The sequence below is a fragment of the Perissodus microlepis genome, chromosome 18 (genome assembly GCF_051167445.1).
Source record: "Perissodus microlepis isolate ML-2025 ecotype Zambia chromosome 18, ASM5116744v1, whole genome shotgun sequence".
Lineage (NCBI taxonomy): Eukaryota > Metazoa > Chordata > Actinopteri > Cichliformes > Cichlidae > Perissodus > Perissodus microlepis.
The window spans coordinates 7,048,376-7,070,014 of NC_140478.1; the positions used below are offsets into that span (position 1 = coordinate 7,048,376).

Consider the following 21,639-nt stretch of genomic DNA (forward strand, 5'->3'; position numbering starts at 1 on the left):
AGCGTTGTTTAAGTGTTGTTTAAAATGATAATCCAACGCTGTAATCGGATATACAGTTCCAAGAAAAAGTGTTTGAGTTCCAATTTGTTTTGCATATTAGCCACTCTTACATGTTTCAGATGATCAAACGCTTTTAAATATTGGACAAAGAGTAAATCCGGGTTAAATACAAAATGCAGTTTTGGATTGATGATTTTATTTATTAAGGGGAAAAAAAACTTTCCAAGCCTGTCTGGTACTGTGTGAAAATGTAATTACCCCCCAAACCTAAGAACTAGTGTTTGTGCGTTGGTGATGACTGGGAATGAGTCTTTCACATCGCTGTGGAGAAATTTTGTCCCAGGGTTTTTGAGCATGATTGACCTGTTTAAGGTCATGACAAAGCATTTGTATTGGATTTAAGTCCGGACTTTCACTAGGCCACTCCATGTCATTTTGGGTTTTTTAGCCATTCAGAGGTGGTTCGGTTTACTGTCCTGCTGCATAACCCAAGTGTGCAGGAGCTTCAGGGAACAAACTGATGGCTGGATATTCCTCTTCAGAATTTTCAGTAGAGCAAAATTCATTTGCTCTACTGCCAGTTATGGCAAGTTATCCAAGTCCTGAAGCAGCAAAGTAGCTTCAGACCATCACACTACCACTGAGTGGTACAATAATCAGGTCAGCTCAGACTTTTGAGTAGACTCACTAAACACTCAGTTTCAGTTTTGTTTTTTGTTTTTCTACTTTTGGCTCCGAGTGATTTCATATAGAGGGGATATAATAATATTGTCTATTATTGTCAGCATACAGCTCTAACTGTAAGCACACAAGGCCCATCCAGCTGCTGTACAAACCTTCTGTTTATGAGGGGCATCCAATCAGAAGACAGTTGGCTTAGACAGAGTTAAAACAGCTTGTTCCAGACATTGGACGAAATAAGGCCACCAAGGCCCAGCAGTAGATGATTCACATTTAAATTGGGATTCATACTAAGCTACTCTAGCAAAATACATGAATATAAATATAAAGCTGAAAACAAATATGACTGTTGGTATGATGTTCTTTATATGAAATGCTGGCTTAGTTTTCAACTTTTGTCTTGTCAGTCCACAGAATATTTTCTCACAAGTCTTGGGGAACAGTAAAAAAAATTGGGTTGTTTTTTTTTTAGCTAATCTGTGGGTAGTTTTCTCTTGGGACATCTCCCATGGATGCCATTTTTGCTGAGACTTTTTTACTTTTGAATCATGAACACTGGCCTTACCTGAGGCAAGTGAGGCCTGCAGTTTTATAGATGTTGGTCTGGGTTCTTTTGTGACCTCCTGGAGGAGTCATCTGTGTACTTTCACCGTAATTTTGGTAGGGCTGCCACTACTGGGAAGGTCCACCACAAAGTTTTCTCCATTTGTGGATATTGGCTCTCACTGTGGCTCACTGAAGTACCACATCTTTAGAAATGTCTTTGTAACCCTTTCCAGACTGAAAGATGTCAATGACTATATTTCTTAGCTTTCGGATGATGTGTTGCTTTTTGATATCTTTTACCTTGCTTCATTTTGTCAGACAGGTTCTGTTTAAGTGATTTTTTGATTCAGCAGGTCTGGCAGTTATCAGGCTTTGGTTTGGCTCATGAAATTGAACTTAACTTTCCAAACAAATGTGATTAATCACAGTTAATTCACGATTAACAAGGGGGGGAAGGTAATTACTTTTTCACATAGGGCCAGGTAGTTTGGATAGTTTTTTCCCTCTTAATAAATGAAATCAAAATTTAAAAGCTGCATTTTATTTTATATATCATATATGCCGGGGAAAATACTTTTCCACGGCACTGAATATGTGCCAGTAAAAAGGAAAAGAATAATAGGTCTTTAACAGTTAAAATGGGGTTAAAATCTCAAAAAAAAAAAAAAAAAAAGGAAATTTAGCAGATATGATTACTTATTTGTGCTAACATTATTAGCAAGATCTTTTATTCTGTGTATTTGTTTGAGATATAAAATCAGATCATTGTGCAGGCTGGATGTTTCAAACATATTTCATAGACCTATACTCGGCGCAGCTGTCTTTTTTCCACAATAGCTCACACATTACGTGCTCAACATCAATGCAAAACATCTTTTTAGGCATAAAGGTTTGCAGTTATTGTTTGTTGGGCTGTGATTGCTGTCAAAATATGTCTGAGCACATAGAACAGATCCAGGTGCTGCTGCTGTTATGCTGCTTTCATAATATAGCTACCGTATTCAGTGCGTAAGAACATCGTGACAGCAAAATAAGCTCTTTTGTCATTATTTTGCTCCCTACTCTGATGCATCCTAAAAGCTGTGGATTAAACATTAAACAGCCTTAATTGTGTTTTAAATACTTTGCATCTTCCTTTGAAAACATGCGCAAGAATTGTACCAACGTGTAGTGAAAAGCAGCAGTGTTGGTCCAGTTCTCCTCACTCAGTGCTTGATTTCCTTGGCATGACCCCAGCTGCAGATAATAAGCCTACAGTGCAAATACTTGGATTTGTGTCATGCATGCAGGAGCCTTGAGTTCCTGCGCAAGGACTTTGTATATGCAGGCCATGCGTTAGCTCAACACACAGCTGCAGATACTGCAGCAGTGACTGTTCACTTTATCAGCAATGAAAAGGTTTGGACAGTATCAGCTGGTTGCACCAACATAGTTCACATGTGGAGTATCTTATGAAAGCATACTAGCGCGTGCACACACGCACAGATTGTCCCTATAGTTGACAGTCTGGTTTTTGGTCCAGTCTGAACCACCAGAGAGTTGCTGCACTGCTGAACAGACTCTTCTGGACATTTAGTGACCTCTCTGCTCACTCTAGGGAGGTTATATAACAGATGAAATTCATTTGCTTTTTAAAAAAAAAAAATTAATTGCAGGTTCAGTTATAAGTCTGTATGGCATGGGTCCAATTCATGTAAGACTTGATTTGGTTAAGTTTTAAATTGCACGTCATTGCTTACACGTAAGTATTTTAAACCGTATAATAGCACAGCCTGTTTTTAATGACAACATGTGGTCCATTGTACCTCTCTGGCTTGTAGCTGGAGAGCCTACCTATGTAGAATACTTATAGACTATGTCTGCCAGCTTATATAATGTGCCTGATTTCTTTTGTCTGCTGGTGTCTGTGGACTTGGCATCTCTGCAGTAATTATGCTCATCTGGCTCCATGGTAGTTATTATCTTTGTCAGGTAACAGAATAGGATGCAGCTGACTTTTGTTTGCCTTGTAGGTTTGGATATTTTTGTCACGACTAACACAAAAAGTGTTCTCACAACAACACAGTATTTTGTACAGACCATGCATCTAGCTGTTTAAGAATTTGCTGGCAACAAAACACTGAATAGGGCACCATTTATATGACAGGGGACGAGTTATGCTTGTCTTCATTTTCTCTCATATATCTTAATAACGTTGGATGCTCATATTAAATAAGGCCAAGTTTACAATAATCAGGTCAGCTCAGACTTTTGAGTAGACTCACTAAACACTCAGTTTCAGTTTTGTTTTTTGTTTTTTCTACTTTTGGCTCAGAGTGATTTCATATAGAGGGGATATAATAATATTGTCTATCATTGTCAGCATACAGCTCTAACTGTAAGCACACAAGGCCCATCCAGCTGCTGTAATCAGGGGACAGTTGGCTTTGACAGAGTTAAAACAGCTTGTTCCAGACATTGGACGAAAAAAGGCCACCAATGCCCAGCAGTAGATGATTCACATTTAAACTGGGATTCATACTAAGCTACTCTAGCAAAATCCATGAATATAAATATAAAGCGGAAAACAAATATGACATGTCCCTTTAAATCAATGTGTTCGTGTATCCTTCCCAGTCTTTCCGGACCAGAGAAATTGACTTCCTTGTTAATTTTCTCCTCCAGGTGCCTTCATGCTGCCATACTTCATCATGCTTGTGTTCTGTGGCATTCCACTCTTCTTCCTCGAGCTCTCCTTTGGTCAGTTTGCCAGCTTGGGCTGTTTGGGGGTTTGGAAGATCAGCCCCATGTTTAAAGGTAAGTATATGCGTGTGTATGTCTTTGTGTGAATATTGATTTTATTGTTCATATGAAAATTTGATTAGGCAGCAGTAGTTACATCCACTTCACACTTTAGTTTCTAATGTTCTCTACCTGGTTATCTTTTTCTCTCCATCCTGTCCTACCTTTAGGCGTGGGCTACGGCATGATGGTGGTGTCCACCTACATTGGGATATACTACAATGTGGTCATTTGCATTGCCTTCTACTACTTTTTCTTGTCCATGACAAACCTGCTTCCATGGACTTACTGCAACAACCCGTGGAACACGCCAGACTGCAGCGGTGTCGTTAGCAGTGGACACCAGTTCAACGCTAGCCTGGCAAATGCTACCAGTAGCTTGGTAGCTGGGGTGTCTGAGGTAGTGAACCGGACCAAGAGGACCAGCCCAAGCGAGGAGTACTGGAAGTAAGAACAGGAAGTATATGATGCACTTAGGCTGACACTAAAAATAGAGTTAAACCAAAAGTTTTTCTCTGCAAAGTAGTACTATATATAAAATAAATCAGGAATGCTTGCTCATGCAATGATTGAGTTTTGTAATGCACTTTGTTTTGTCGAGTTATACCAGTAACCTCTTAGAACTTGGTTGTGTAGGCCTATCATTCTTAACAGAGGTCGAAATTGACTCGGACCTATCAGATAAGCTTGACTCAAAGAGGCCTCATGTTTGCAGAAAGTATTCAAATATTTGGACTAGATCTGACTGGACTAGCAGAAGTTTCTGTACAGTGTTGGGTCTGCATCATCTCAGCTGACATGCAGGGTGTTTACCATACTCCTGCGCACTCTGTTGTGCAGCACAGTCACAAAAATCTGCATAAAGTAGGAGATCTTTAAGCGGATATCCAGGTACATCTACTGTTTAAGTGCAGGCTTTGCTATGTTATATGAAAGTGAGAGTGGTGTATATGCATCAATTATCAGGGATGTGACAATGCTAGAAATTTGGTGGTTTGCATTGTAGAGTGTGCATAAACCATGAGGTTAGTAGCTGGCTTCTGGAAATTGCATTTTGTCTCAACTTTAGCATTTTGACTCTTACTATGTTAGAGGCCGTACCGTACTATATATAATATATATTATACTGGCAGATGCTGCTTGTGTAAGAACAACTATCAGTCACAGTAGCCATCGGTACCCAAAAAGATGAATTAAAAAAATAAACTCAAACAGCATACAGTTATGATGGGGGAAGGCTGGAAATGTGCTTTTAATCCTATGGTGACTGACTTGACACTCCAGGAACTACAGATTTTGGCACTTCCGCTTTTGCCCTCACAGTTTGTTGCACAGGGAGCAAAAGTGTAAGAGAAATATCATGATTTTAATTACTAAAGCTGAGGTAGACCTGTCCTGCACCTGCTGCTGCCATTCCACATATTGGTATTGTACAGGATCTCTAGTGCTTGCAGAAATCTCCAAAAACGTTGGTACTTTCAGTAGCATTTCACTGTCAACTTCTTTAGAATTTTATCATCATTTTTGTGCCAGTGTAGCAGTTCCTGTGGCATTCGCATCACTTAACATCCATAATTAGTAGCATTAATATAGGCCATCAAAGTGGAAGTCAGAGTGTTGTCATTATCTGCTGCCTCTTATTCAAATGTGTTGCAGAAGGAGCAGCCCTGTAACTGCACTCCCTGATGCTTTTCTTGGCATTTTAATGACAGAGGGTACATATGATTATGTAATGTGGGACTGCTCAGCTTGTCGGTACAGACTACCTGTTCATTACTAATTACAATACCACATATAATACCATTTCAGATTGATGGATGTGTTTGATCACAAGATACAAGGTTTTTGTGGCTCTGCTTAAAGTTTTCTATTATCTATGTGCTGAAGACTGTTGATAGAGTGCAAAGCTGGGCTTTTTTTCCTCTTTCAGAGTTTTCTTCTCTTGCACAACTTTAGTCAGACGTGTAAATGTAAAGTATTTAAAGCACCTGAAACCTTCTCTGTCTGTCTGTCTGTCTGTCTGTCTATCAGACACTATGTGTTGAACATCTCTGATGATATTGGGAACTTTGGAGAGGTCCGTCTCCCTATCCTGGGATGCCTGGCTGTATCCTGGATTGTTGTCTTCCTCTGTCTCATCAGGGGCGTTAAATCCTCTGGAAAGGTGAGCCTAGAGCACACACACATGCACACACACACACCCTGGCTTGATGGCATTTTAAGGCGCTTGTGTATAGGATGATTTTATCAGCTTGTGTGATCATCTGTGTGTTCAGGTGGTGTACTTCACAGCCACATTCCCTTATGTTGTTCTGACTATCCTCTTCATCCGTGGCATCACCCTGGATGGAGCCATCAACGGCATCAAGTACTACCTGACTCCACAGTGGCAGAAAGTTCTTGATGCAAAGGTATGCACTTCCATTAGCATGTAGATAAATGAGATGCTCTGGATGTAGAAATGTTTCTGAACTGGGTTTTTTTCCCCATCTTTGTACTGCCTCTGATGGTTTGTGGGTTTGTTTGTGTAGGTGTGGGGAGATGCCGCCTCACAGATCTTCTACTCCTTGGGTTGTGCCTGGGGTGGTCTCATTACCATGGCTTCATATAACAAGTTCCACAACAACTGTTTCAGGTTGGTAAAGACGATGAGTAAACTCATTATAAGCTATGCTTTAATTAAAAAAGAATACACATTCAGGGCCAGGCGATGATGAGTTACTAAGCAAGAAATTCGGAGGAAAAGACTTTGCTTTGTCTAATGGGAGTAAAATCCAACTGCCAGCACCTTAAAAGCACACCTATAAAAACATTACCACGATATAGGTTTGGTTTGGTTTTGTCATTGTGGTGAGTGCTGTGCTGAGTATAACTCGCTCTGGGAAAAAAGCCTGACTTTATTTGAGTTTATGCATCAGATGAGCTAATGAGTCAGAGCAAGAGCTAAGGAGCAACTATGAGCAGTGGGGTAAAATAGTCATTCGCAAAAAGAGAAGGTGAGGTAAGTGGGCACAGAGATAAACGCTCTTTTGAACTTGTGTTAGGAGGCTGGTTGCCATGTGCTTGAACACCAGGGGAGCGTGCAAGAAGCCAAAGAGAAGGTGAAGATGGAGGAAAAAGGACAGAGAAGGAGATAAGGAGGGAAAAAGATGTCATTTACTCTCCTGAGCTTGTCCACACATGCTGATGGAGTGAGGGTGTCGGGGGAGGGGGCTAAGGAGAGAAGCTAAAGATATAATGTGTTCCTCTGCCAGAAGCTTGAAGTTGTGCTATCAGTGCACACAGCTGCACGGCAACTTAATCAGCTTGTGTTCTGCAGCTCCATCCCTGGTGGAGATGCTTTTTGCACTCCTGTAACACCACCAGTTGGTGCGCATGCAGAAGTGCAGATAGAGTGGGACTGAACAGAATCCGTATGCGTGGGGAAACGGACTGGCATCAAAGTGATCAAAGACATCCTCTGCGGTAACCCTAAACAGGAAATGTGAGAAAGGAAAACAGTGTGGAAACACAGTATTCCCTTGTTTAGATCTGAACACGGTCAAAGTCCGAGTCTGTGTCGGAGGAAGAGAAGATGAAAAGGTGTTTCCCGGGCAACAGTCAGATGTCAAAAAAGAGCAGAAAAACAGCACTAGTGTATTAGTGTAAACAGAGTAAATGACCTTTAGAACACTATCCTGACTCATACATCGTGCCTATTAAGACTAATGAAGCCATCTTCTATATTAATTCACGGTTTTATTAAACATTGATATTTCAGCAGACAGATCGAGATCAGCTGATCCCATTTGTTTTCTTTTAACCATTTAAAATGTGTTCGATATGTAGTCATATAATTGGCTTTGTTCTTTGTTCCTTTCAACATACAGAGACAGCATCATCATCAGTATAACCAACTGTGCCACCAGCGTTTATGCTGGCTTTGTCATTTTCTCCATCCTGGGCTTCATGGCACACCACCTCAACGTCCCCGTGTCAGAGGTGGCTGACCACGGCCCGGGGCTGGCCTTTGTGGCCTACCCAGAAGCCCTCACTCTGCTTCCAATCTCGCCGCTGTGGTCGCTGCTTTTCTTCTTCATGCTCATCCTTCTGGGACTGGGAACTCAGGTGAGAGCAAGAAACTGCAGCGTCACGCACCGCTCAAAGATTTCATTATGAACTGTGTGAAATCATATAATTAATTTCTTAATTAAGCTTAGTAATCAGTATAAGTAATTAATATGCATTGACCTTGTGGATATAATTAATTAAACATTACACTAAATGTGTATGGAGACAGACGTATAGATAGGTGACTGTATATGTGCAGTCATTAGTATAGACTGTTTTTCATGTTTTCAGCTGGAGCGGTCTACCAAATTCCAGTTTACCTTCAAACAACAAAACAACGTGCAAATGCTGTCTTTAGTCCATATTTGTTGCATGCTGAGTGAACCTCCATGCTGATACTCTAAATAGACCAAATAAACTCACTGGAATGAGAACTGACTGGAATTGTTTGCGTGGGGAAATCAGGATTAGATCTGATCTGGGGTCCGTTCTTCGTACCTCGCTAAGTAAGTTAGCTGGATTTGATTATTGACGATTTCGCGTGATCTTGGATCGTTCGGTGCTCCGAAGCTCGTCCGGGACTTGCTGTCATAGCAACAGATCCGTAAGCGTAAACCTGCTTGGGAGCAGGCTTACTTTATGTAAACAGGATTAGATCGCGGCCACTCAGGTATGTCCGCTTCATTTATACGAAAGCAACAGCGATATTTTTCCACTGTTTTTCCATAAATAAATATTATCAATGTAACTAAAGATAATGCAGTATTTGATTCTTTTATTGATTTCATACAGATACATACAGGTCATTTCCTAAAAAAAGGGAAATGTACTATTAATCATTGTATTTCATGTATTTGATTATTTCAGATGTAATTCATATTTTAGAGTAGTAATAGTAAATTACTTCGTGTAATCAAGATGAGAGACCACGGCTATAAAAGTGAAGGTGGATTTGGGAAGTCTGTCGCAGCCATGTCCTGTCCGTTTGTACGCGAGCAACCCATTGCGGAAGGTGCAAGATTGATAAGGAGAGTTTTCCGAATAGAGAGATATCGATTTTCCCGTGAGGGTATTATTTACTTAACCAACTTGTTGACGAGGGGGTGCAGGACCACCACCTGTCTTTTTTTGCTCTGCCCTTTTCTTGGTTGCTGTTATAAACAAACAAACAGATTATTTCAGGGTCTCTTTTCAAGAGACTAAAAGCAATATAAGTGATAAATATTACCATTCTGCAGAATATTCTTATATTTCACTTTTACTTGTTCCCATGTTCTAGTGGGTCCTGTTGTGGCTCTAATGTGAAAGAGGATATAATGTAATATAATATAATATAATATGATATAATGTAATATAATATAATAAATTTACCCTACCGCCTACTGGTGTTGGCCAGAGGGGCCGATGGCGCAATATGGCAGCCTCGCTTCTGTCAGTCTGCCCCAGGGCAGCTGTGGCTACAACCGTAGCTTGCCTCCACCAGTGTGTGAATGTGAGAGTGAATGAATAGTGGCATTGTAAAGCGCTTTGGGTGCCTTGAAAAGCGCTATATAAATCCAATCCATTATTATTATTATTATTATTATTATTATTATTATTATTATTATTATTATTATTATTATTATTATTACTTACGAGTTTAATTTGTCAGCAACTTTCTGCCAGCCCTCTCTCCTTGCTTTTGCAGCCTTTGCAGTGTTCCCTTGCGTTTTAATTAAACTCTGAAACTCCTGAAATCCCTCAATCAAGAGTTCTTGCTCTGCTGCCGAAAAATACTGAGCGCGCTCCTTCGACATTTTCGCCGACCAATCAAAGGGTTGCCGATCAATGTTTCTACTATCGATGCGTAGCCCCTTTTAAGCCACCCAGTGATCTCACATTACTTCATCCAGCTGTACTAATCGTCAACAACAGGTGTGTTCGGAGAACCGGAATAGCGAGCTCAAAGTTGGCGCGATGATTTGATCTTGGATGTGTCATTTGATCTTGGATGTAGTAAGCGAGGTACGAAGAACGGACCCCTGGATCTGCTGATGTGTAATGCTAAAAAGCTTACAAGTCATTTACAGTCAACAGTAAGTCTGCCTGTGTGCCACGTTTTTCATTGCTGACTCAGGGAGACTATAGCTGCTGTTTGTAGGTATAACTTAGATGCTATATTTTTGAAGTGATTGTGGACCCGGAGCTACAAAATTATATTCCTGCTAAAATGAGATGGTGAACATTATGTCCCACTAAATAATAGTGTTTGAATTTAATAGACGTAACCTCTCATAACCCTGATTCCAAGTTTGGACTTGCTGAACTGCTAAATATTTAAAATAAAGGAGTGGCACGCTCTGTGGTCTTCTGCTGCTAACCATTTGCATCTTACTTAATTATATATTTAGGTGAAACTGGGAAATTTGTATCTGGAAAGATGTATTTGATGTCAGCAAAACAAAACTATCGAGTGGAAAGAAACTGAAATGGAGTGTTTCAGAAGTAAAGATGGGCGTTCACCCTCCTTAACATTTCTCAATGTAAAGTTAATCAGTGACCATGCCATCAGTGCTATTAATGCTAAAGGATATATTCAGGTTTGGAGCAACATATGCTGCTATCCAGGGGACATCTTTGGCAGGGATGGGTTTGTTTATTTCATCAAGATAACATGCACAGCACATATTACAGTGCAGCTCTGAACTGTTAAGCTGCTGAAATCTTATATTAAGCAATACACTCAACAGCCACTTTGTTAGGTGCACCAACTGCTCGTTAACGCAATTGTTTAATCAGCCAATCACATGGCAGCATTTAGGCACGAGCACATGGTCGAGACATCTTGCTGACATTCAAACCAGGCATTCGAATAGAAAAGAAAGGCCATTTAAATTACTTTAAATGTGGCATAGCTGTTAGCCAGATAGGCTGGTTTGAGGATTTCAGAAACTGGAGATCTGCTAGGATTTTCCAGCACAAGCATCTCTGCAAAGGATGGTCCATAAAAAAGAAAATATCCAGTAACCAGCAGCTTTCTGGGCAAAAGTCCCTTGTTTGATGTCAGAGGAGATTGGGCAGATTCAAGCTGATAGACAGGCAACAGTAACTAAAATAATTACTCATAACAATCATGGTATGCAGAAGAGTGTCTCTAAATGGCCAACACATTGAAGCAGATGAGCTCCAGCAGATTGGCCAACACAGAACTGGAAAAATAGTCTGAGTCTCATTCAGTCGGTAGTGTCACAATTTAGTATAAACAAGATGAAGGCACGGATCCATCCTGCCAGTGTTTCAGGGTGCTGGTGGTGCAGTAATGATATGGGGGATATCTTCTACACACACTTTGGATATTTGGTACCAACTGAGCATTGTTTAAATGCAACAGCCTACGGTAGTATCATTGCTAATAATGTCCATCCCTTTATAGCCACAGTGGTCCATCAATGTGGCTATAGTCAGGTTACAGTTAGTTTCTTAAACATGAAATTAAGTCCACTTCACCTCTGCTGAGTATTTCCTTGTTGAATCTGTGCCATGAAAATTTTAGTCGGTTGTGAAGGGAAAATGGGGTCAAACCTGATACTTACCAGATTAAAGGTCTGCCTAATAATGTGGCCACTGAGTGTAGAACAGGAAAACATTTGGCTGTAGAAATTGCTTGTGTGTACTTGACTTTTTCAGAATCAGGGTTGTAGTACTATTCTAACCTTTTAGCCAGTATGAATAAAAGGTGTTTTATTCTCAGACATTTATTAGACTTTCTGCGTATTTTTGGTAAAATATAGACATTATGCTTCAGACGTGGATTTTTACTTCCATATAGTGAATATTTACAGATTAAATTCATAGTACAGTGGATATATATGTGGCTGGTCTTAAGGAATGCTGTAATAAACCAATTGTATTTCATTAAAAATACATTTAAATAGACAGGACAATGAAATTGAGGATTTTGTATCCTCACAATTACTCAACAATGGATAATCCCTTTGGTCAAGATTCCTTTTGGTCTGTCGTCATGTAAGCAGAAGTTTGATCAAGAATTCATCTCCTGTCAAATTTTTTTCCCTGTTCATGTAGTTCTGTCTGCTGGAGACCTTAGTGACGGCCATCGTCGATGAAATTGGTACAGACTGGATCATCAAGAACAAGACCGTAGTCACGCTGTCAGTGGCCATAGCTGGTTTTCTACTGGGAGTGCCGCTAACGACACGGGTACAAACATGTGGAGAGCACATCCTTAAACACAATCACTCTCTCACTGGACTGACGTTTTTTACTCATTCTTTGTGTGTGTGTGTGTGTGTGCAGGCAGGAATCTATTGGCTTTTACTGATGGACAACTATGCTGCCAGTTTCTCTTTGGTCATCATCTCATGCATCATGTGCATCTGCATCATGTATATTTACGGTAAGGAGGGAAAAAGAGTGAACATGGTGCACTTTCTAAGTGTGGTAGTTCAATTTTACAAATATGTAATCACACAAGCACAAACTGAAACACACAGAAATAAGTGTTCAAGCTGATCTCAGTGGATGATGGAAAAAGGTCTAATTTACTTATGGATCCAAGTTATAGACGAGTAGCAGGAACAGTGGGGTGTCATTCAGAATATGAACAGGAGAGATAGTGATACCACAGTGGACCATACCCACAGTGAAACCTGGTAGTAGGTGTTGTGCATTTTGCCTACTCAGGAATTGGACACCTGCACTGATTAATAATAATGGATTGCATTTATATAAAGCGCTTTACGATTCCACTATTCATTCACTCTCACATTCACACACTGGTGGAGGCAAGCTACAGTTGTAGCCGCAGCTGCCCTGGGGCAGACTGACAGAAGCGAGGCTGCCATATCGCACCATCGGCCCCTCTGGCCAACACCAGTAGGCAGCAGGTGAAGTGTCTTGCCTAAGGACACAACGACCAAGACAGACAGAGCAGGGGATCGAACCGGCAACCTTCCGGTTACAAGATTAGCTTCCCAACCCCCTGAACCATGGTTGCCCTGATTCAACTCAACACTGGCCACGGGTCACTCCATCCAAGTATCACTCCACCCTTTATAGATGGCTTTGTTCTCCATCTTTGTGTAGAAGGGGTCATGGTTCAGTATGAGCCCAAATACACCAAAGGGCTTTGAAAGAACTCCTTAAACAACTAATTCAACAGTTACCTGACCTTTATCCCAATGACTCACCATTTATAGACAGTATCAAAGATGGACGTGGTCACTGTGATGTCACCCAGTGGTTTTGGACTCCATAGTTTGAAGCGCTAAGTTAACAGACCTAATAAAAACTAGAATACCACTTACCACAGAGTCATAATATTAGTCACATAATCCAGTACAAGTAATCAAAGCTGATGATGATGACGAATGCTGGGTTTTTGTTCCTTTGCAGGCCACAGGAACTACTTCAAAGATGTAGAGATGATGCTGGGCTTCCCTCCTCCTCTCTTCTTCAAAGTCTGCTGGAGATTCATCTCGCCTGTGATTATCTCTGTAAGTGAACACACACAAGCACACTGATCTAAGCATAGACATCGTGACGAAATAGCTTGTCAATATTTTGCATAGTCTGCAGGATGTTGAGTGGAAGGTTCTCAACTTCCCTGTGCTGCTGACGCATTGTTATGGACCCGACCTACATTTGAGCTGCCATCAGTGCTAATCTTTTTGGCTTTGTTTCCAGTTAAAACCTCCAAAAGCAAAGCTTTCTGACTGGGAAATGGACACATGCAGCTGATATAAATGGTATTTCCCAAGCAGGCGTATTAGTCCACTAAGCTGCTGGGCTAACCAAGAAATTCATTGTTGTGGATTACTGGTCATTTTTCTCTCTCTTTCATTTCTTTTGCACAGAGTGCTGCCCTAATCATCTGCAACTTTTAAATAACGCTGTCAACGGTGATTTCACCTGCACTGGCTTAATTTTCATGCTTTTACCCACCCATGTGACATATGTCTTTATTACTGTGTTATACATGCATTTTGCACACATTCAGGCTCTTTCTATTCTCTCTTTGTCCCTGCAGTTCATCCTGATCTTCACAGTGATCCAGTACAAACCCATTACTTACAATGACTACGTGTATCCCGGCTGGTCCTTGGCTATTGGCTTTGCCATGGCTCTGTCCTCGGTGGTCTGCATACCCATCTACGCCCTCTACAAGATCTCAAAGTCACCAGGAGCTACCTTTAGAGAGGTACAGCTTCCCCCGAAAGTCTCCTCTCCGTTCAGCTGACATAAACAGCTCTATAGTTCAATACAAAAGGCTAGATTTCCCTCTGAAGCATTTAAACAAATTTTCAAAAAGGTCAACGTGTTAAAACATTTCTGCATGCAAGAGCTGCACTACAACTTAAAGCACTTAAAGTTTTAACATCATCTGAGCAACTGAAAAGCTCTCAACTGCATATCAGCTGAAGTATGTTTGCCGAATAATGGAAAGAGCTCTTTCCATAATTCAATTGCCCGTTTGCATTATGTAAGCTCTAAAAGCAGACGAACTATTAGTTTACACCATAAACGATGTTTAAATATCAATCCACGCATCTCTGCTTTTGGCAAATTAGTTTGAGGAGGAAAAAATGTGTTGCTGGTGTCAGTTAGTGCTGAGGTCACTTGAACTGCCAGTTGAAATTTTATGATCCTTATTGCCGACAGCTACACTAGGAGGGAAAAGTTGGTTGTCATAGAGACTGGGAAAACAGAGGAAGGCACCACATGTGTTAAGTCTTCATTTAGAGTAGAGGGCCTAAATGCAAACATTGCAGCAAACAGGCAGGCAACAATGAACAAAACTGAAAACACAAGAAGATATGACGAGATATAAACAGAAAGATATGACCTCACAGTGAATACATGGCTAGCTTCCTTCTCGTTCCTTCTCCTTCTCTCTCTGCATGTCTGAGTCTGGCTCACTTCCTGTTAAAAGGAAGTTCTTCCTCCCCACTATCGTCAAGCATTTTCTCACAGGGGAATTTTTGGTCTACTGATGTTCTCTCTCTAATACTGCACCACCCTTACCTTACAATATAAAATGCCTGGAAATTATTATTATTGTGAACTTGTGCTATGTAAATAACACTGAATTAAGAAACAAGGGAAGTGACATATTCTTTTAAAAAAGGAACAAGAATAACAAAAAATCCACACACATTAAAATGAGCAGGCTATAACAGTGCACTTTTTTATGCAATCTCTTGGAGGACATTGTAACCACACTGATGCCACATGTTTGGTTTTAAAAAGACCACAAGTGCTGCAGAACTGTTAATAACAAATGGGAGAAAGTATAGAAAGTATAATGTGTGTCAGCACAAAGCTGCCCCGCTGTTGGAATGCTGCAATTTCTGACAAATAGACAGACCATAAATCTTGTTTAAGAGATGTGAATGTGCAATGGCAGCTGCTAAATTATCAGATGAACTAAAAAGCATGGAGGGAAAATGAAAGTTAAGTGGAGTTTAGTCACAGTGGTTATGTGTGGGAGCTGCTGAAGAAAGGAAAGCGTCACTTAATGAAAACCTAATTTGACTTCATAAGTCTTGATGTTTCTGCTGTAAAAGGCGCGTCTGTCTTTCTCTCTCAGAGGTTGAAGGCAGCGTGCCGAGCGCATCCAAAGTGGGGTCCTGCCCTCCAGGAGCACCGGACAGGCCGCTACGCCCCTATGGCCTCCGAAGACACTGTGGAGGCCCGTCCCTTAAAGGACAGGGATGAGCTGAAGGAAGAACAAAAGGAGAAGGAGAAAGAGAAGGAGGAGGGAAAGGAGAAGGAGAGGAAGGATGAGATTAGCCTCACCATCCAGGGAAGCAACGGCTCCACCAACATACACAACAACCCCAACCCCAGCGCATAGACGGCACTCCGCTCTATCGGCATCAGGGGGCAAAAGCCTCACACCTTTCCCTTTTCCTCCCTTCTCCTTCATCCTCAACCCCACTTTCCCACAGTCCTCTGTGGGGGAGATCCCATTCACTGGAGACCTTTACATATTGTAAGGGCTTATTATATCTATCCTAACCTCTTCTATCTATCTGTGTGTTGTCTCCACATAAGTGCAGAAAAACAAAATGAAAGGAAGAAAAAAAAGAAAAATTGGCTCATCACCCAAAAGATTTGTGCGTATGGCATCATGTGCGTGAGTGAGTTTTTAATTTGTTCTACATAATTTAATAATATTTGGGGGGGTTTTCCTTTCATTTTTTTTTGTGAAACTTGTATACGTCATCTTCATATGCCATTAGAGGTACAGTAGATTGTGATGCTGCATGGTTATGTTTTTGTGCATGCAGCAGCATAGAGACACACACTGTTCTCCTTTATACCGTTAGCTGGTTCTGTTTGGGATGGGCGACTTTGTAGCGGCAGCTGGAGACTTGTTGTGGTGCTGTAACATGGAGGAGAAGGGTAAAATGTGCCTGTACGGGCCATTTACAGTCTGACAAAGATGGTAAAAGGCTCTGTTGTTTAGCCAGACAAAAAAAAGAGGCGAATACTCTCATTCACACTCATACAATCTGTATATTTTACAGCACACAGTGACCTCAACCGTAGTTGATCTCAGTTTAAGACTAAGCCTGTTGTTTTTTTTATGCTGCTTCTTCTTATAAAGGAAAAAAAAATCAAAAGAGCACAAATATTTAACAAACACCCAAGATGACAACTGACACTTAGGGCTTATTTTCTCTGGAAATTTCCTCCACTGGTAACTTTTTTTCCTCCTACTAAAGCTGCTTAAACCTTAAGCAGAGAAACATCAGTGAACTGTACTGTAACTCTGCATTCGCATACATGTGCACACATAAACAGACATGCAATCATTGTTTTTAACAGAAGAGGTCCCAGTGCCCAATTCTCTGGATCGAAGCGAAGGTGAACTTTGTGGTTCCTCGCTAGTGGAAACCTTGCTTCGACTGAGTTGGCCTGTTCTAGATTTTAGGGACTTTCCTTGCTGTCCAAAAACGCATACACATACACACAAACCAGGTCAATGCAACTCCGTATATACAAGTATATAAATATATATATATAGAAGTGCCATCTCTTATTAAGTCTTCCAGAAATTCTGTTTGAGTGAAACTCATCATGAGATGTGATCTGTGAAGGAGAATCCAGGCTAGGAAGTATTAAAAAGTGTGCCGTAGTCTGTGTGTCCTATGGGTCGTAGCAATCTGCCCCATTCAGGCATGTTACCAAAAACATTTCCTAAGTTACCTGAGTCCTACACATGTTTTTGGTAACACATGTTTCTCAGAGACTGAAACGTCAGTCACTTACAGTCAGTGTAAACCTTTAATGTATTTACAGACATTTGTTTTTAAAAGCTCTGAGCCAAGCTGTGCTGTAACTGGCAGAGACGGAAAGCAGAGAAGATGCTGCTTCTTTCCAGAAGAAAAACCTTTTCATTGATGTAGTTTTACATGTAGCTGCATAGTACTGTCTCGCTAGACGTCTCTTTATTACCTCTCATTCTTGTAAACTTAGTAAATAGTAACGACCGCATATGTTTATTTTGTACAAAAAAAGTGACACTACGGAATCACCTTTAACCGTGTTTACCATTCCTCATATGTTACTTGACTTATTGTGGTTATGTCGGAGGGTGACACGCAGTAGGGAGTGGACTCTTTAGCATGCAGGGTCGGGCTTCCCCGGAGACCGGAAGGCCTCTGGTAGACTGCTGTAGAAGTGTGATGTCAGAGATTTATATGGTGGTGTGAAGGAAGAACAAGGCAAGGGTTTTCTATTCACTCCTCCTTAGATGTTGTGAGATGCTTTTAGCTTGAAAGGCAAAGTTGTCTCTCCAGGTCCAGGTTCTTACAGTTTGTCAGATTATCCAGACTGGTTAAATGAGGGCTGTGATGTGCAGGCAGTGAACATGTTAGTATAATAAACCAAACTGTCTATTATATGCCCCATATTTATTTGTAGAAACCATATTCACTTTTTTGCTCAGAGTTAGAGCAGAATATCAATGTCAGTCTCATAGCTATAGTTGGCTTACATTAGCATAACAACTGGACTACAGCTAGCCCAGCGCTGTGTCTTGGCTGGTGTCTCAGTCATTAACAGGCAACTTATTTCATTTTCGTTTTTTAAAAAAAAAAGTAATATTAAGAAGAAATATAGCAAATTCATTTTTAATTAGTGGCCATTTGAAGAGCAGGATGTGAATTTTTCTACACAGTCACAGTTGCCTAAGCTAACGCTGTAAGCTTAGCTAACACAAGCTGTAGTGTATTCAATTCAATTCAATTCAATTTTATTTATATAGCGCCAAATCACAACAAAAGTCGCCTCAAGGCGCTTCATAGATACAGAGAAAAACCCAACAATCATATGACCCCCTATGAGCAAGCACTTTGGCGATAGTGGGAAGGAAAAACTCCCTTTTAACAGGAAGAAACCTCCGGCAGAACCAGGCTCAGGGAGGGGCGGCCATCTGCTGCGACCGGTTGGGGTGAGAGAAGGAAGACAGGATAAAAGACATGCTGTGGAAGAGAGACAGAGGTTAATAACAGATATGATTCAATGCAGAGAGGTCTATTAATACATAGTGAGTGAGAAAGGTGACTGGAAAGGAAAAACTCAATGCATCTTGGGAATCCCCCGGCAGCCTACGTCTATTGCAGCATAACTAAGGGAGGATTCAGGGTCACCTGGTCCAGCCCTAACTATATGCTTTAGCAAAAAGGAAAGTTTTCAGTCTTTAACTTTCAGTAAGAACTTAGAGTAAGCACACTCCCAAAAATGGTAAATGATTCAGTACATACCTATATCAGATGTATTTAAGCACAATGTCACCGTGAACTGGCACATATTCTTGTGACTCTAGGAAAAGCGCAGAAAAGCTACATACTGCTTTATTGGAGGGCCTTCTTTTGACCGTGCCAGAGCACTTTCACAGCTTACTTCTACTCTTAATGGAACTGAGCCGTCATTAATTGCATCTGTGACCAATAAAATGTCAAGAAAAAAGTTCAGGTCCCCACAGTTGTTTCTTCAGAAGCAGAAAGTGTTTTTTAGTATATCAGCGCAGTTGCTCCGGTAATCCACAAGATGGAGCACAAGATTGGGGGGTGGAAAAGTTGGCTGAAGAGGCTAAATATCCTGAAAGAAACATTAAGAGAGCCCAATAAGCACAGTGAGCATTCTAAGATGAGCACAATTCTACTGATCGTATTTAAGGAGCTTTTGCACAGGAAAGGAAAGCTGATAGGAAGCTGTTCTTGTAGATGAACTTTAGTTGGTTAGCCGACTGTTTGGACCCTCTGGTTCTGATTTACTCCTAAACTATCAGGCTACATGTGGTGGATTTTTTTGTTTTGTTTTGTTGGCAGGGGGGTGATTAGTGTTTATTTCTAATGAAATTACTCCAAAACCAGGTGCTCTGTGAAACAATACATTATCACCATCTGCTAACCTAGCTTAACCTACCACGTTGGATAGGTTAGGAAGTCTGCTTTACGTTGGATAGGTTAGGAAGTCTGCTTTATAGGTAAGGTCGTGCTTGCTGAAAAAGATGATGAAGAACTTGATTATTCTCAGTGTATGTTGGGACAGCTTGTAGCTCAGACCACGTCCTGTCTGTGATTGCCTGCCTCGTTGTGTTCATGTTGTAATAAGTGAAGATTAGCCAGCCTGCTGCAATGCTATCTCTATATATTTCAACCCTGGCCACCTCTGCTGGCCCCCGCATCTCCTCCTCACATTGTACAGTAATGTAAAGAAAAACGTATATAATCAGACTGTGCGTGTTTTACTTTGCTTTTATTTCTGGGGTGGGTGTTCATTTTTTTTTCTTTCTTTTTCGGGGGTTGGGTCTTGAGGGGCAGATATCGACTGAGGTTTTTTGTTGTTGTGTTTGTTGTTGTTGTTGTTTTCAGTTTTTATTTTTATTTTATTTTTTTGTTTTTTTTCCCCCTGATTTGTAGTGTAATGTAGAAAATGTCGAGTGTACTGTGTATTGTGTGTAGTGGATTAGCTCTAACTGCTGAGCCTGCATGTAGAGCAGGCGTAGTGTCAGTATTGATGTCCATGTACCTCTAATCTAGTCCTACTCTGCTAATCATATACAGTCTATCTTTTGTACTAAAAGAAGGACAAGTACATATTTTATCCTCTGATTTTAACCGTCGTTTATCCACGTTCAGTGACGCAACTTTTTGTTGGTTTTTGACACTGTATCCACAGAGAAATTCCGACGAAGCCAGCTGGTATTAACAAAAGCATTGCCAAACAAAAAGCTTTGTATTGAAACTTGAACTACAAAAGAGTGGTTAGTTTTTACTGTGTGCTCTGGTGTAGACAGTGGCAGCCACTACATGACAATGCTTTTTTTTTTGTTTTTTGTTTTTTGTATGTGTGTGTGTTTAACAGTATTACATTGACTTTCATCTGTGCAGTGCCAACAGTCATATATCACTGTTTACTTTTAATATCCTGTGGCCCTCAGCGTGAACAGTTTGCCTTTTTTTCTGTGTAGTCCTTAAAAACAAAAAAAATTTATGAAATCAAAGCACCAAAATTACTCAGCAACCACAATGGAATCGGCATCAGGAATACACAGTTTTTATTCTTGCGTGTGATGTTGTTTTGTGTGGAAATGTAGGCAAATTACATGGCATGTGTTTCAGAAATGGGTCCATCTATTGTTTGGTTTTGATTAACTATGATTTCTTGATAACTGCATGAATAGAAAGATAAAACTTGACTACTTACCATCGCTTTCCACTGCTGGCGGCTGTGCAGAAAGTCACTGGTGTTGATGAAGAACATTAGCTAGGCAAAGGTTTGCAGGACAACTGCTCCACTGTAGTGAAAAAACAAAACATTTTTTGCATTTTGCATTGCTTTCTCTGTGAATTACAAACATTACCTCTTGTATTTCTTACTACTGGTCATAAAAGCATAATGTCATGTCACAGCACTTTAAAGAGATCATGAGTGTTTATATAAGCAACACAATGTATAAATATATAATTACAATAATAACTCAAACTTCCATTTTTTTTAAAAATTAAACAAAACAAGAAAAGTAAATCATGTCTGTTCAGTGTTCTGGCTGAAGGACATTGCTTTGTTGTTGCTATGCCAATGTGAATTGTTTCATGGGTGGAGTGGAGGGGGAAAAAGCACAAGTAAAAAGAAAAAATGAAAAGAAAAGAGAGCACAGTTCTTCTGGTACCTTCTATCATATCTGTCTGTGTATCTAACCATGTCTGTTCTTCGTGTTCTTCAACCTTTAGGGCCAAAATTCATTGAAATGTCTTAGTCCTGTCAGCTGTGTATCGTAAACTGTTGAATTACAAAATGATAAATAAAATCTATTTTAAAGATCACTGCTCGGTGTTGTCTTTTAAACTTTTGTTGATTTTAATGCACGTGCTTTAAAATAATGCACGTACTTTATATGCACGTACCCACACACACACACACAAATCACAGTACAGAGGCTACAAGATTGAAATGTTCACATCTTTGCGAGTTGGGATGGGAATTGCTAAGAATTTAGCGATTCAGTTTCTATTATTGATATCGCTTAAAGATTCAAGACCTTCTCAATTCCCTTATCGATTCTCA

At 40.4% G+C, this 21,639-nt stretch overlaps 1 protein-coding gene across 4 annotated transcripts in view; it reads left to right on the forward strand.

The window, feature by feature from the left end:
- slc6a9 (solute carrier family 6 member 9) overlaps positions 1 to 21,398 on the forward strand; it is an 81,146-nt gene extending 59,748 nt beyond the window's left edge. For all 4 annotated transcript variants that reach the window (XM_084911931.1, XM_084911933.1, XM_084911932.1 and 1 more), the window contains 11 exons: positions 3,892 to 4,023; positions 4,179 to 4,455; positions 6,040 to 6,172; positions 6,285 to 6,419; positions 6,540 to 6,643; positions 7,878 to 8,115; positions 12,124 to 12,258; positions 12,355 to 12,454; positions 13,453 to 13,553; positions 14,087 to 14,257; positions 15,647 to 21,398. In XM_084911931.1, coding sequence (XP_084768057.1) covers positions 3,892 to 4,023; positions 4,179 to 4,455; positions 6,040 to 6,172; positions 6,285 to 6,419; positions 6,540 to 6,643; positions 7,878 to 8,115; positions 12,124 to 12,258; positions 12,355 to 12,454; positions 13,453 to 13,553; positions 14,087 to 14,257; positions 15,647 to 15,913 — 1,793 coding nt within the window. In that variant the 3' untranslated portion in view covers positions 15,914 to 21,398. The remainder of the gene's footprint in view (positions 1 to 3,891; positions 4,024 to 4,178; positions 4,456 to 6,039; positions 6,173 to 6,284; positions 6,420 to 6,539; positions 6,644 to 7,877; positions 8,116 to 12,123; positions 12,259 to 12,354; positions 12,455 to 13,452; positions 13,554 to 14,086; positions 14,258 to 15,646) is intronic.
- Positions 21,399 to 21,639: the final 241 nt, after the last annotated feature.